The 15,880-nt window shown below is 42.1% G+C and overlaps 1 protein-coding gene across 11 annotated transcripts in view; it reads left to right on the top strand.

The window, feature by feature from the left end:
* The window catches only part of FGGY (FGGY carbohydrate kinase domain containing), a 497,520-nt gene that overhangs the window by 179,285 nt on the left and 302,355 nt on the right, over positions 1 to 15,880 (top strand). For all 11 annotated transcript variants that reach the window (XM_040232739.1, XM_040232740.1, XM_040232734.1 and 8 more), the window contains one exon: positions 5,859 to 5,974. In XM_040232739.1, the coding sequence (XP_040088673.1) occupies positions 5,859 to 5,974 (116 nt within the window). The remainder of the gene's footprint in view (positions 1 to 5,858; positions 5,975 to 15,880) is intronic.

The raw sequence follows: 15,880 nt of genomic DNA, 5'->3' as shown, positions 1-15,880 counted from the left end.
ACACACACACACACACACACACACACACACACTCTCCTGTCTTTAATTCTAATACACACACACACACACACACACACACACACACACTTGCCTGAAGGTGAATAGCTTTCCTTAGACTGCAGGTTGTTCACTAAAACGCTTGAGGGAATGACAAAACGTGGTCTTAATAGAAACCTCAGAGGGAGGCAGACCTTTTGTTCTACTTCTGGGAACTTGCCTTTACTTACTAACAAGATGAAGCCCTATATTTGCTGTCTCTCTCCTGGAGATTTCCAGAGAAGCTGTGGCTTCAGTTGTACTCTCCTGTTGTTGTTCAGTTTCTCAGCTGTGTCTGACTCTTTGCAACCCCACGTACTGCAGCACACCAGGCTTCCGTGTCTTTCACTATCTCCTGGAGTTTGCTCAAACTCATGTCCATTGAGTCTGGTGCTATCTAACCATCTCATCCTCTGTCATGCCTCTAAATTTTACCAATTCTGCCACTTTCACACATCCATTTTATCCAAGAGCTGATTTAGAGACCCAAATGAGATAGACCCTCATCAGTTGAATTCAGTCGCTCAGTCGTGTCCGACTCTTTGCGACCCTATGAATTGCAGCACGCCAAGCCTCCCTGTCCATCACCAACTCCCGGAGTTCACTCAGACTCACGTCCATAGAGTCCGTGATGCCATCCAGCCATCTCATCTCTGTCGTCCCCTTCTCCTCCTGCCCCCAATCCCTCCCAGCATCAGAGTCTTTTCCAGTGAGTCAACTCTTCGCATGAGATGGCCAAAGTACTGGAGCTTCAGCTTTAGCATCATTCCTTCCAAAGAAATCCCAGGGCTGATCTCCTTCAGAATGGACTGGTTGGATCTCCTTGCAGTCCAAGGGACTCTCAAAAGCCTTCTCCAACACCACAGTTCAAAGCATCAATTCTTCGGCGCTCAGCTTTCTTCTTGCAGTCCAACTCTCACATCCATACATGACTGCTGGAAAAACCATAGCCTTGACTAGACAGACGTTTGTTGGCAAAGTAATGTCTCTGGTTTTCAATATGCTATCTAGGTTGGTCGTAACTTTCCTTCCAAGGAGTGAGCGTCTTTGAATTTCATGGCTGCAGTCACCATCTGCAGTGATTTTGGAGCCCCCAAAAATAAAGTTTGACACTGTTTCCACTGTTTCCCCATCTATTTCCCATGAAGTGAGGGGACCATAGTATTTGGATAAACCTAATGGAGGATGTGGTGTTGGAGAAGACTCTTGAGAGTCCCTTGGACTGCAAGGAGATCCAGCCAGTCCATTCTGGAGGAGATCAGCCCTGGCTGTTCTTTGGAAGGACTGATGCTGAAGCTGAAACTCCAGTACTTTGGCCACTTCATGCGAAGAGTTGACTCATTGGAAAAGACTTTGATGCTGGGAGGGATTGGGGGCAGGAGGAAAAGGAGACGACAGAGGATAAGATGGCTGGATGGCATCACCGACTCGATGGACATGAGTTTGAGTGAACTCCAGGAGATGGTGATAAACAGGGAGGCCTGGCATGCGGCGATTCGTGCGGTCGGTCGCACAGAGTCGGACACGGACGAGCAACTGAACTGAAGGATGAGCGACGAACTCCAAGGATGAGCGACTGAACTGAATGGAGGATGGAGTTACCAGAGGCACCTGGAGCTATAACAGTTCCTGCCTGTTGGGCTCAGTCATCTTTATTCCAGGCACACTCTCTGGCCACTTATTCTAACTGGCTGTGAGATAGACATCCCTCTCCTTGCTCTTATTGGGGATCGCACAGACAATCTATGTGGGATAAGTTAGTTATGCTATAAACTGTTGAGTTGTTTAGCTATTGCTCTGTTATGAATCACAGCCAATGCTCAGTAGTTCAACACAATAATCATTTATCTGCCTCATGGATACAACATTTAGACTCTGTTCTGTAGGGTGGTTCTTCTGTTCTCAGCTGTACTCACTCCCTCAGGTGTTGGCTGCCTGGGGATGTGTGATCCAGACTGGACTTGGTGGTCATTCCTCTACCCACATACCTTTTGCCCTCCTCCTGGGACCAGTGAGCTAACCCTGCGTGATCTTCTCACAGCAATACCAGAAGTGCAGTAGAGCAAGCAGAAACATATAATGCTGCTTTTTGCAGTTATTTCTGCGTCATTCTTTTGGCCAAATCCAGTTGCGTGACAATATCCAAAATCTTGAAGTAGGAAAGGAGGCACTGCCCACTGTGGGGGTTGAGAGGAGGAGGTGCAGCACTACAAATTAAGTGGCAAAGAGTGTGGATATCTAGAGATCGGAAGACTGGGGGCCACGAACTCAACCTATCTCAGCTGTTAAGAAATACAGTGAAGTAGTTCCAAGTTGTAATGCTACTTCAAAGGAGATAGCCATGAAGTTAGCTTGGAGGTAGTGAGGAAACTTGTGCAGAAGAGCTGGACCATGAGAAAGACATGGAATTTTCCAAGTAGACAAGGATGAGTGAATGGAGCAACACTGAGTTAATGATAGATGGGACAGAGTAGAGGCTAGTCCCGGAAGTCTGCAAACGAATGGAGCATTTGGGGCGTGAAGAGTTGTCCTATATGGGTGGATCATAAGACACAATCCTTGCACAACATATTGTTTCATCACATTGCTCTTTCCAGTGAGTTATCATAGCTTCTAAAACATCAAATTTTCAGGCATTGTGCCAGGAAGAGTTATCCTATTGCATATTCTTCAGAACATGCTTCATAGTTAGCAACTTTCTTTATACCTCAAAAAAGTATTTTGCTTAAGTCAGGTGAAGGGTTTCACACATACGTATTGTTTCCAATGGGACTAGTGTTCCTTCAATATATCCGTGCCACTTAGCTTAGCTCAATGTGTCCTGTCATCTGTGATGGTGGTGGTGTAGTTGCTAAGTCATGTCCGATTCTTTCGACCCCATGGACTGTAGCCTGCCAGTGTCCTCTGACCGTGGGGTTCTCCAGGCAAGAATACTGGAGTGGGTTGCCATTTCCTTCTGCAAGGGATCTTCCTGATCCTAGAATCTTCAATCTATGCCATATGCCACATGTGAAAAAAATAATGATAAGTAATGTTTGTTTGCTTTCAGAAGGCATTGAGGTCTCACAGAAGGTGAGCTCTTCTGTGAAGCCCTCCCTGACACTTTCTCCCCCTTTCTCCTGCCAGTTTCTCCTGCTAAAACTTTTCATTTCTCTCTCTACTTCCTTCAGAACTTTTTGTTAGGATGTGACTTTAGGTGTGATTATTTGATCACTGTCTCCTCAATTATATCGTTAGCGTGTAGGAGAGCAGCAGGCCGACTGTTTTGCATATAACTGGTTCCCCAGCACCTAGCATAGTGCCAGGGTCATAATGACTGAATACTAAATATTTATTAAGTGAATGAGTGAATGAGTGAATCAGTTTAATGACTGAATCAGATAGGCGCAAACTGCTGGCTCTATGAAATAGATAGGTTTTGCTTTATTTATAAAACTGCAAGAACTCTCCAGGTTTATCACTTAGCTTGGGTAATGTGGACAGACTACATTTATTCTCCAGAGCTTCCATTTGATCAGTATTCACTGTGGCTTGAGCTCTGGCTGGATGTGAATACTGGTGATCTGGAGATGATTAAGGTAGGTTCTCCTCTGAAGTTATTGCTGGTTTAGTGGGAGAAATAGAGAAGGGAAGGGGCAAGGACAATGACTGTGCTAAGTATTAAGATACGGGTATGAGAACGTTGAACTTGGAGAAGAGGCTTTGGACTCAGCTGGTCCTCCGTTGGGGCTTCATAAAATGGGGAGTCTGAACTGAGTCAGGAAGGCTAGTCAGCAGTCAGACACATAACTGGGAAGAACATTTTGGGCAGAATAGAGCAGAGGTTCAAGGCACTGGGAAGTGAGCAATCAAGGCCCACTATTGAAAGCTTCAAATAATTCATTAGTGTAGAATGAAGAAAGCAAGGATAGGATCGACAAGAGAGGAAGCTGGAAGTCAACATGGTCATATTACAAAGCGTCATTCAAGCCTAGCTGAGGACTGGAATTTTTCCTGAAGGGCGTGAGGAGCAGTTGAAGGGTTTTAATCAGGAGTTGGTACCATCAGATTTTACTTTAGAACGTTTTCTCTGGACACAATGGAGAATAGATTGGAAGGCTTGGGGCTGTTGGGAAGAAGATAAACAAAGAGCAGTTAATTACTCAGTGTGATGAGGTCTCTAATAGATTTGGTGCTTGCTCTGTGATGTCAGAGAAGGAACATCTAAACTAGAACTGAGGTCTCGGTCTAGACTAAAGGAAGTTATCAGGCTGAAGAATTTTGCAAGCACATAGAAGTATGCAAGCACAGAAGTATGCAAGAATGTGACTTTTTCAGGGCACTCCAAAGGATTGTTTATTGCTGGAATATAGAACACTGATGCCCTTTTGCAACACCTACCGACTTACTTGAGTTTCTCTTACCTTGGACGTGGGGTATCACTTCATGGCTACTCCAGCAAAGCACAACTGCTGCTCCTGACCTTGGACGAGGGGTATCTCCTCACCACCATCCCTCCTGACCTTGAACGTGGAGTAGCTCCTCTAGGCCCTCCTGCACCCGTGCAGCCACTGCTACTTGGACGTGGGGTTGCTCCACCTCATGTGAAGAGTTGACTCACTGGAAAAGACTCTGATGCTGGGAGGGATTGGGGGCAGGAGGAAAAGGGGACGACAGAAGATGAGATGGCTGGATGGCATCACCTACTCAATGGACGTGAGTTTGTATGAACTCCAGGAGTTGGTGATGGACAGGGAGGCCTGGCATGCTGTGATTCATGGGGTCGCCCAGAGTCGGACACGACTGAGCGACTGAACTGAACTGAACTGAAGAGGGAATTGATGAGACATGACGCCAGAAAGGAAAAGGCCATCTAGCACTCAGTCTTCCTCCTGTTGAATGTTGCTTTAGAGTGCAGTGATCACATCTATACCAGGCACCTTTTTGGTTTTTTATTTTTTTATCACAGAGAATTTTGAACATGTACAGAACAGAGATGTTTAATGAACACCCATTTAACCACCCTCAGCCCCACAGCTACCAACCCATGGCTAATTCTGCTCCATCTGCAATGTCGTTCACTACCCCTTCACTTGCTATTTTACAGTAGATCCCAGATAATATATCATTTTATACAGCAGTGTTTCAATATGTATCAGTTAGCTAAGAAGCCTTTTTCAAAACATAACCAGAAGTATCAATTTCATACCTAACAGTTAATAATAATGCTCAGTATCATCAAATAGCTAGTCATTGTTTTAATTTCTGTTTATCTCAGGGCTTCCCTAGTAGCTCAGCTGGTAAAGAAACCGCCTGCAATGCAGGAGACCCTGGTTCAATTCCTGGGTTGGGAAGATCTCCTGGAGAAGGGATAGGCTACCCACTCCAGTATTCTTGGGCTTCCCTGTTGGCTCAGATGGTAAAGAATCTGCCTGCAATGTGGAATACCTTGGGTTCCATCCCTGGGTTGGGAAGATCCCTTGGAGGAGAGCATGGCAACCCCCTCCAGTATTCTTGCCTGGAGAATCCCAGGTAACTAGTCATTGTTGTAATTTCTAGTTATCTCATAAATGTCATATACATATGAATAGAAATGTACATGCAAATATTTATATATACTGTTTAGTCAGATCTAATAAAGGGCTGAAACCCTTTTGAAAGTGAAAGAAGATGTTCTTAATCATTAACAGATGTCACTGAGGACTTTTGATTTAATCAGGGGTGAATAATTACTTCAGTTTATTCTGTTTTTTTCACTATTGCAGATATCTGAACAAGTGTTTGGCAAAATATAAAGGAAGCTGGCTCATATTATTGGTTCTACCTCGCTCCTGTTTCCCTAGGTCTCTCTGCTCCCTGGTGTGCAAATGGACATACTCTGCAGAGAAAGGCTGGGACGACAGTTTCTGGAAGATGGTTGGTTTGGAAGACTTGGTTACAGATAATTACAGCAAAATAGGTAAAAAATAATATATATTTTTCTGATTATGTGTACGTATACAGGAAGATATTGGTGTTTGCTTTTTGTTTGTTTTTGTGTAAATTAAAATATAGAAACACATCCCTATTTTTCAAAGAGAAGCGAATCATTCCTGATGGGTAGTTCATGACTAATAGGCCTTTGTATTGGGGCTTACAGTAACTGAGCTATGATAATCTGCCTTAAAATGTAGAACTTAGACATGCCACTAGACTGGGGAAGATATTTGCATGGAGCAGCTGGAAATAGCATAATCAAAGGTATGTATGGATCATCCCAGTCAGACCTTGGAAAATGTGTTGTGATTTAGGTTCAAGGAACCAGGTAAGGCCATGAACAGGAAAAAAACACAAATAATTGAAGAGATCAGAATTGGAAGGATCAGAAACAAAGCATAACCTGGAATGTGAGCCAGTTGTTCCTGACAAAAGCCACAGGATCCCTGACTTCCAGTTTCATGTGGCACTAATTAGGTAATATAGGAGTGGATGACTAGTAGGAATTTATCTGTAAAATAATTCAGATACTAGGTATATATAATGGTAGCTGGTATGTTAAAGTTTCAAGATAAAGTTCACATTCATGTCACAGAAAGATGCTTATTTCATACAGTTACTACCTACTTTTCTAGTAAGCTGTCATCAGGTAAGATATTACACCTGGTTAAAGAAAATACTTCTGTATTGTTTAGTGTGTGGGCTAGGAGGTTGGAACAAGAGAATTTTAAAGTACTGTGAATTAAACAGGATGGCAAAGTAATTCCCTTTTAAGTATTAGAACTGAAGTAATTTATTAGCAGGCAGCTCTCCCTTTCTTATAACATGATCTCCAAGTTTGGGTCCAAATTGCTCCTTCAGTTCTCATCCGTTCCCAGCTAGTGATTGGAAAGAAAGAAAGGACTGGAAGAATCCGTCCACATTCCTTTGGAGGAAACATAACAGAAAAATGGACCACTTCATTTCTGATCACAGCCTGTACATCAGTGCTTCTTAACGAAGCCCCACTAGGCTGCAGGGGTGGCTGGGAAATGTAATTGGCCAAGCAGCCTTGTGGCCATCCGTGTGACAGACCAGAAATTGAGAGCTGTGCTGTGAAATATGGGTGAAATATGGGTGAAAATAGTAGTGTCTGCTACAGTTTCAAACACCATTGATAACTGAGTCACATAGTAGATGATTTCAGTCCAGCTTTTCTCTGGCTGAGTCCTCATGACTTCAAGAATATAAGGACAGAAATATGAAAGACCCAAGTAGCAATTGTACTGCTGTGCTGTAGACAGCATAGCTCAGCTGAGCATGGTCTGCTCAACTACTCATAGCTAGATCTAGAGAAAAGAACAGAGCCAAGGTAGTATGAAAAAGAACCCTTCTGGACTTTCTGTAGCTCAACTGAAACCACTGTAAGATTGGAGCTTGTCGAGAAGCACAAGAGCTTGGGACCAGAGGAAGAGAAGAAAGCACACCAGCAATCATTAGCTGTTAGTAGCATTCTAAGTCCTCTGGTTGGTGGTTTGGTAGGTGATTAATTCATTTATCCCATTTGGCCCTCACAAACCTATTTGTCTAGCTATTTCCATTTTTCAGATGGGAAAACAGATTCAGTTCTTTCGTCTGCTCTTGTAGGGTCATCATTAGGACCACAGTCTCTAACTCTATACCTTCCTACCAAAGCAGACGTCCTCCTTGGGCTATTGGAGGCTTGAGGGGACTGATGTGGCTGTATAACTTACCTCCAGCAGGATTAGGCAGATTTCCAGTATTTAGCATCTAAATCCAGTTTGAGCTTCATTGAAACAAACATCCATAGTCCATACTTAGATTAGAGTCTGAATGTGATAGACCCTCGACTGATGAGAGGGTATAACTTCACAGGGTATAAAAAGTGTTCCTACTTTAAAGCATATAGTACCTTAAAATTCTGGACATTCACACCACTTGCAGCCAGGCAGCCAGACAGAAAAATGATACTAAACCAAAAGCTTCTGTAGGGCAGGGACTGTATCTGCCTTACCCTTGAGTATCTTGGCATAGAATATGTTGATAAATATCTCCTGACAGAATGTGTACAATATAGGCATAGTTGTTTGAATTGAGATGGACTGGGAAGTTCAGTTCAGTTTAGTTGCTCAGTCATGTCTGACTCTTTGTGACCCCATGGATTGCAGTACATCAGGCCTCCCTGTCCATCACCAACTCCTGAAGATTGCTCAAACTTATGTCCATCGAGTCAGTCATTCCATCCAACCATTTCATCTTCTCTTATCCCCTTATTCTCCTACCTTCAATCTTTTCCAACATCGGGGTCTTTTCCAATGAGTCAGTTCTTCACATTGGGTGGCCAAAGTATTGGAGCTTCAGCTTCAGCATCGGTCCCTCCAATGAATATTCAGGACTGATTTCTTTTAGGATTGACTGGTTTGATCTCCTTTCAGTCCTAGGGACTCTCAAGAGCCTTCTCCAACACCACAGTTCAAAAGCATTCTTCGACACTTAGCTTTCTTTCTGGTCCAGCTCTCACATCCATACATGACTACTGGAAAAACCATAGGTTTGACTAGATGGACCTTTGTTGGCAAAGTAATGTCTCTGCTTTTTAATATGCTGTCTAGGTTGGTCATAATTTTTCTTCCAAAGAGCAAGGGTCTTTTAATTTCATGGCTGCAGTCACCATCTGCAGTGATTTTGGAGACCAAGAAAATAAAGTCTGTCACTGTTTCCATTGTTTCCCCATCTATTTGCCATGAAGCGATGGGATCAGATGCCATGATCTTAGTTTTTTAAATGTTGAGTTTTAAGCCAACTTTTTCACTGTCCTCTTTCACTTTCATCAAGACGCTCTTTAGTTCCTCTTTTCATTCTGTCATAAGGGTGGTGTCATCTTCATATCTGAGGTTATTAATATTTCTTCCTGCAGTCTTAATTCCAGCTGTGCTTCCTCCAGTCTGGCATTTCTCATGATGTACTCTTCATAGAAGTTAAATAAGCAGGGAGACAATATACAGCCTTGACATACTCCTTTCCCAAGCTCCAGCCATGTCCTTGTCTGGTTCTAACTGATGGTTCTTGACCTGCATACACATTTCTCAAGAGGCAGGTAAGGTGGTCTGGTATTCCCATCTCTTTCAGAATTTTCCACAGTTTGTTGTGATCCCCACAGTCAAAGGCTTTGGTGTGGTCAATAAAGCAGAAATAGATGTTTTTCTGGATCTCTGTTGCTTTGTCAATTCAACGTATGTTGGCAATTTGATCTCTGGTTCCTCTGCCTTTTGTAAGTCCAACTTGAGCGTCTGGAAGTTCTTCATTCATGTACTGTGGAAGCCTCGCTTGGAGAATTTTGGGCATTACTTTGCTAGCATTCGAGATGAGTACCTCCCTATCAGCTCTAATCTCCAAATGCAATCACATTGAAGGCTATACCTTTAACATATGAATCTTGGGTACACAATGTAGCCTACAACCCCAGGGTACTAGTTCATTAGTCATTGGCACTAAAGCAGGGCCCCTAAGTCCTAATTCTCCAGTCTGATGTTCTGGAGGTACCCCATAAGTTCCCTGCCTCGAAGAAGAATCATCAAGACTGGGTCCCAGGGGCAGGACTATTGTCATCTAATTGAAACTGCAGGAAAGTTGGATCTAAAACATGGAACTGGGAGCAAGGGTAGTTTTAGTTTTAGCATTAAGTGTGTGAACTTAGCAGAGAAGGCCATGGCAGCCCACTCCAGTGCTCTTGCCTGGAAAATCCTACGGACAGAGGAGCCTGGCGGGCTGCAGTCCACGGGGTCGCCAAGAGTCGGACACGACTGAGCGACTTCCCTTTCACCTTTCACTTTCATGCACTGGAAAGGAAATGGCAACCCAGTCCAGTGTTCTTGCCTGGAGAATCCCAGGGACGGGGGAGCCTGGTGGGCTGCCGTCTATGGGGTCGCTCAGAGTCGGACACAACTGAAGTGACTTAGCAGCAGCAGCAGTGTGAACTTAGACAAGTCTCATAATGCTTTTTTTAATCTCTATATCTTGTCTATGAAAGATATAGTTAATGGTAGAATTAAAAGTAATAGTGTATTGTTTCTGAGATGTGGTACTATTGCGTTACAACCATTATCTTTCAAAAGTTTCATAACAGACTTATTTTTAGTTATCCTGTTCTACAGCTGAAGCAGCCAAGGTTCAGAAAAGAATGTCTAACCTATGTTTGGCACAGTTTGCAAATGGTAGAGGCAGAATTCAAACCTATGTTTGGAGGATTCCAAATCCTGCCTTAACCATGACACTGTATTGACTTCTAAATAATATTGATTGGGGTCTATAGTAGGCAATAAATGAATGCTAAACCTCCTTCCCCTTCTGTATTTCAAGCACATTTCTATGTGTTTTTATGTACCTTGTTGCATGTAATTTTCACAGCCAGTGACAAAAGTGTACTGTTACCTTGTTTTTAGATTAGAATCAGAGAGAGAAGGAGCTTTCTATAACCACATGCAGAATCAATAAGTGATGTCCAGAATTAAAACTTTCCCTGTGGGATAACCTGGAAGAGCTAATAGTTTACTGGAACACAAATTTCAACTTCAGTCACTTCATTGTTTCAGTGATTTTTAAAATTTATTTGCCCACCCTTTCCCTCAGATTTAGTTGTTTGTTCCTGAGTATTCCCATGGTGTGTTGAATGCAGCTTTATTTTAGTATACATTGATTACCTGTTAGATGTCTTGATTTTACTGTAGACGGTAAGCTTCTTGACCTGTGGATTTTCACTTGTTTACCTTCATATTATGGTCCCAGCACAAGACATGGCACATTTTAGCAGCTAAATTACTCTTTGATTAGTAAGTGGATAAGGATAAATGAATGACTTGGGTGGCTGGTACTGGGATATTCACAGTTTCATTTCTAAAAGCTCTAGCGCGCTTTACTAATTTTAGCAGGATTTTAGGTGGCTTGGGTCCAACCTCAACTCTGATTTTCTGATAATTTTCATCTTTTTGTGTTCCCCTCCCCACCCCCAGCATAAGATCCATGTTTAATAAGTATATTAGCTCTGCTAATAGAGCAATACGTACAGGAAATATTCATTAAAAGTCTATAATGTTAACCTCACAGAAAGTTTCCAGAGTAACTTTATTAGATTTTGTCTGTTAAGTTAATGGATTTTTAATGGATGTCCTAAGGAGACATATCATTAACCAGAATATTGCCATACGTGAATTAAAACTTACCCATTCATCAAAATTAATTGTGTGATCTTTCCTTTGATTTCCATTTCTGATGACTTGAGTTTGTAGTTTCAGTCTGAACCAGAAGTGGAAGATGTTAAAGAGATAAATATGCACTCCCAGTTGTGACTTTCAGAGACTCCTCTGGAAGTTACCTCCAGACAGTCTGTCACAATTCTTGGAACTATGAGAAATGTATCTTGGAAGCTTCCCTATGAAGTGTTAAACATTTCCGGTGGACTCATTGCCCATCAGATGTGGGCAATACAGTGCAAAACCTTTTAACAGATTTGAACAGCACATCATGGATTTGACCATTAATATAATTACCATAATTCGTTCCGTGTGGAGCTTTTAGCCAAGTCTTTACCAGCCTTCCTGGGCTCATGCAGTAAATAAATGCTTTCCCTGAAAACTGAACACCTCAGCAGCTGATAGTCTTATGGAGGGATATTTTTGAAATAAATTATTTATGAAGTGTAAGTTAAGGATCAAATGCAATATTTATATGGTGCATTTCAAGGACAAGGGAAGAAATTTACAGTGTTTTAAGTAACTACTTGCAAATTTCCAAAGATAAAATGTTACTACTTAATGCTTTCCTTTAGGGAGGTATTTGGGTGGTTTGGTTTGGGAACATTATACAAAATAAGGGAAAAAAGCAGTTTTGTGAATCAGAAGAATATAGTAGACATTTTTTTGGACAGTTAAAACTATACTAGTTGATTTCATGTTCAGAATTGATAGAGAAACCTCAAGCCCAGTATTTTGTAGGGAATTATATACCCATAGTCCAGCAGCAGCAGCAGTCCAATAAAATTATCTGTGTCAATAGATTTTGACCTTCCCTTCTATGTGAACCATTGCCTTGTTACCTATCTGATCCTAAACATCTATCAAAAGCAAATAGGAAGGAAGAAATCAACAGGGAAGAAGGATCCTTAGGAAGAAAAGCAGCATCCTATTTGTTCTAATTGATTATCCAGGCTCTCTTTAAGCACGTCCCAGTTGCTTTTTATCTTCCTGGGAAAAGTGTTTCATTGTGTTATTGGGGCAGGCCATTTTATGAATGTGTACAACATGGCTGAATTATAGAGTGGTAATTTACATTACAGAAAAAGCCTTGTAATGCCTGCAAGGGTACAGTATATTAGCTTATAGATCACTTGTTTTCTGGGGTCAGGGAAGCCAGACAATGCAGAAACTTAAAGTCCAAGTAGAAGGAGTTATTAACTGTTACATGAGAGGCAGAAATGATGATGAAGCAGATGTAAAGGGGACCATTCCTTAAGAAGAGGGAGGCTGCATTTTTTATCTTGTTTCCTCTCCCTTTATGAGACCGTGTTTTAGGCGCTGGACAGTGTGGGCCCTGTATCTGGCACTTGGTACATACTGATGAAATATGTACTTGAATGAGCAAGTATGTGTTTGAACAAAGGATTTGATAAATAAGCCCCTCTTTGGCTTCAATTGCCCCTACTAGTTGGGAACAATTAACCTAACAGTTAATGGACTCTGTACCTCCTTTTGAATTAAATGATAGTATTAGATGATAGACCATGATTTTGTTTCATAAATCCAGTGTTCATAGTCCTTTTTTCACTAACCTGTTTGTCACTTAAGCAGGGACTCCTGTGGAAGACACACCCCCACCTGAATGAGAGCTCATTCCTACAGCAAGTCTGTCAGAGACTTTCCTAAAAGGAAATATTATCCTTCAAAAAAAAAAAAAAAAAAAACACCAAAGCAACATGCACAATTTATTTTTGAGAGATTGAGAATGTCACTTTTTAAAAAATTTATTTATTTATCTATTTTTGGCTGTGGTGGGTCTTCATTGCTGCTCGGGCTTTTTCTCTGGTTATGACAAGTGGGGGCTCCTCTATAGTTGCAGTGCACAGGCTTCTCATTGCGGTGGCTTCTCTTGTTGCAGAGACTGAGCTAGAGCACGGGAGTTTCAGTAGTTGTGGCAAGCATTCTCCAGAGCACAGGCTCAGTAGTTGCAGTGCACAGGCTCAGTTGCTCTGCAACATGTGGGATCTTCCTGGACCAGGGATTGAACCGATATCTCTTGCATTGCAAGAAAAATTCTTTACCACTGAGCCACCAGGGAATCCCTGAGAATACCACTTTTTTCATAGAGTAAAATAAATCCTGCAGTTAACTGAAGCTGCAGTTTAGATATTTTTGTCCTTTAGGCTTAAAAGTATAGCTTAAGGATCTTGACTAATGACGTGTACATGTTGCGGACATAGATCTGCTAGTATTCACCACTCTTCTGCCCCAGAGTCTAACCAGTTGAGAATATTTTACAGAGACACCTGAAGCAAAGTGTTGTTTTGATTTTGGTTAGACTAAGTTAAAGAACACGGAGGGAATCTTATCCTCTTTTCTGGACCTGCCTGGGCCCTGGAAACTGCATGGCACTGACTTGATCCATTCATTGGCAGGCCAAGGAGCTGGGACAAAGAGACAAGACATCTGGCTGGGCTTGTTTCAGCACTTGATGTGCTGTTTGATTTGCTAAATTCAAACTCAGACTCCAAGAGCCCACTGGCCTGGAGGTGGTTCAAGAAGAGACATTCATGCCACGCCTGCACTGACCCCTTTCAAGGCTGTGGCTCTACTTCCTCGTTAAAATGGCCCCATGGTGTTGGTTTTTTCCCCCAAGCCTCGTGAATCAGTTAGGCAGTTCCTTTTCCTAGGATTAAATGAGAGTATAGAAGTAGGAAATGGGAGTGCTTCTGCTAATTCTACCATATCCTGGGGGAAAGAAGAGGAAATCCCATTGTGGAAACATACCCAAGGAGTTTTCACCAGTAGTATTCATCAGGAACAATGTTGGGAGCCTGAGTCCAGCAATGGCATCCATAGCTGTGGATATTATAAAGTCCTTGTATCTGTGAATACTCAATGTTCTGAATTTGCCCAATAAAACTAGACATGTTTATAAGGATTTATCCATTTGTTCCTTAGAATGTGAGACTTGTTTGTCATTTCAAGCTTTGCTGAACTGCTTGTTGCACCATCTTGGTATCACAAGATGTCAGTGCTCTTTTTGGTAATTTACATTGGGATGTCTGGAGAAACCATCAGCCTCAGGTAATTGCAATATTTTCTAGGCTCTGTAGGGTCTGTTGTACTATCTCTTCCTTGTCCTGAGGGAGACCATCCCTGTGGGTGCTGTGGACTAGGCTTTACCCTTGACCATGAATCTTTGGTCTTATCCTTTCTACTCTTATCATCTTTTTCTTTCTTGTCCAAGTGCCAGAACAAGGTCTTTCCAGGACTTGAGACAATAACATATCCTTTGAGTATCATAGTATCTTACTTTACCCTTTAAAATTAAACTTCTTCCTGATGGGAAATGACCTAGAGGTCTTCCTGTCAGTTAGTGACCTATCCAATCATGCATCCATCCCTTTAGCCATACTACTGAGTGTTTCTTATGTGCTAGGTGCTGGGCTAAGTACCAGGGATAGAAAAATTGAATTTATCATGGTCCATCCTTTCAGTATCTCACATCTGTGGGCTGAGGAGTGGAGATAATTGAATTAACATTCTCAATGTTTTTTATGTTTTTCAATAATCTAGAGATGTACAAATTACTTGGGCCAGCAGAGTAGTAAGTCACCAATAACTAGAGTTTGTATCAAAGAGTCTTTGCATGAGATGGCATTTGAGATGTGTCTGAAAGAATATGAATAGTATTTCACCAAGAAAAAAGGGAAAATGACTTGTGAGGCAGAAGAAACAGCACAGACAAAGACATGAAGATACAGAAGAATGTCAGTGAATGGTTGGGTGTTGCTGGAGCATTGGACTTGGCATGGGGTGGGGATGAGTGGCAGAGGATGGGATAGGAGAGGGGACTGGGTTTAACTTCTAATGACATTCCTATCCTTCCTTGAATATGGGGCCACTGGTAAGAGACTCAGTGTCAAAAAATTGGCTTCATTGCTCTCAAGAGATGGTTCCAATAATTATTCCTGCCAATGCTATAAATAAAGTAGATAAAAGTGAAGGAGTTGTAGGAGTTTTGTAGCTCCTATGAAACTGAGAAATTGTATGTGTGTGTGTGTGTGTGTGTGTGTGTGTGTGTGTGTTTCCCAAGCCCATTTCTTTCCTTCAGTTACATATAGTACCCATTACTTACCTTACCTTCCATAAAGTTTGTTGAGAAGCTTGAATGAGATATCAGATCAGAGGACAATGTGATTTACAAAACCTGTAGACATGTTATCTGTTATCATTTGTAAATGTGCCTTGGCAACTAGGGGACAACAGTCTTCACTCCCTGGACACTTGTTTCCTATCAGTGGGCCTGAAAGAAGTAACCATGTTCCCTACTCTTCAGCGCCCTTAGATTCCCAGAAGTACTGTTTCAGCTGCTGGTGCTTCCAGGAATAGCCCTGCAGAGCCAGAAGGATAAGGGAACAGTGATGACCACATCAGGTTGTAAAATAATGACTGTCAGAGGTTTTGCTCTATATAAGGTTTCGTGGAACTGCTCCTCTTTTCAGCATGGCATCTGGAAAATAATTGGGAGCCTCCCAAAAGTGAGGTCAAACTCCAGCTTCTTCTCCTACCACTGGACAGCCAGTGAGTACCAGAGCCAAAAGAAATCTTGAAGATTTTGCTCTAATGCCCTCATTTTATAGATGAAAAACCAA

The sequence above is a fragment of the Oryx dammah genome, unplaced genomic scaffold (assembly GCF_014754425.2).
Source record: "Oryx dammah isolate SB20612 unplaced genomic scaffold, SCBI_Odam_1.1 HiC_scaffold_28, whole genome shotgun sequence".
Classification (NCBI taxonomy): domain Eukaryota; kingdom Metazoa; phylum Chordata; class Mammalia; order Artiodactyla; family Bovidae; genus Oryx; species Oryx dammah.
This window is presented reverse-complemented; position numbering and strand designations above follow the sequence as displayed.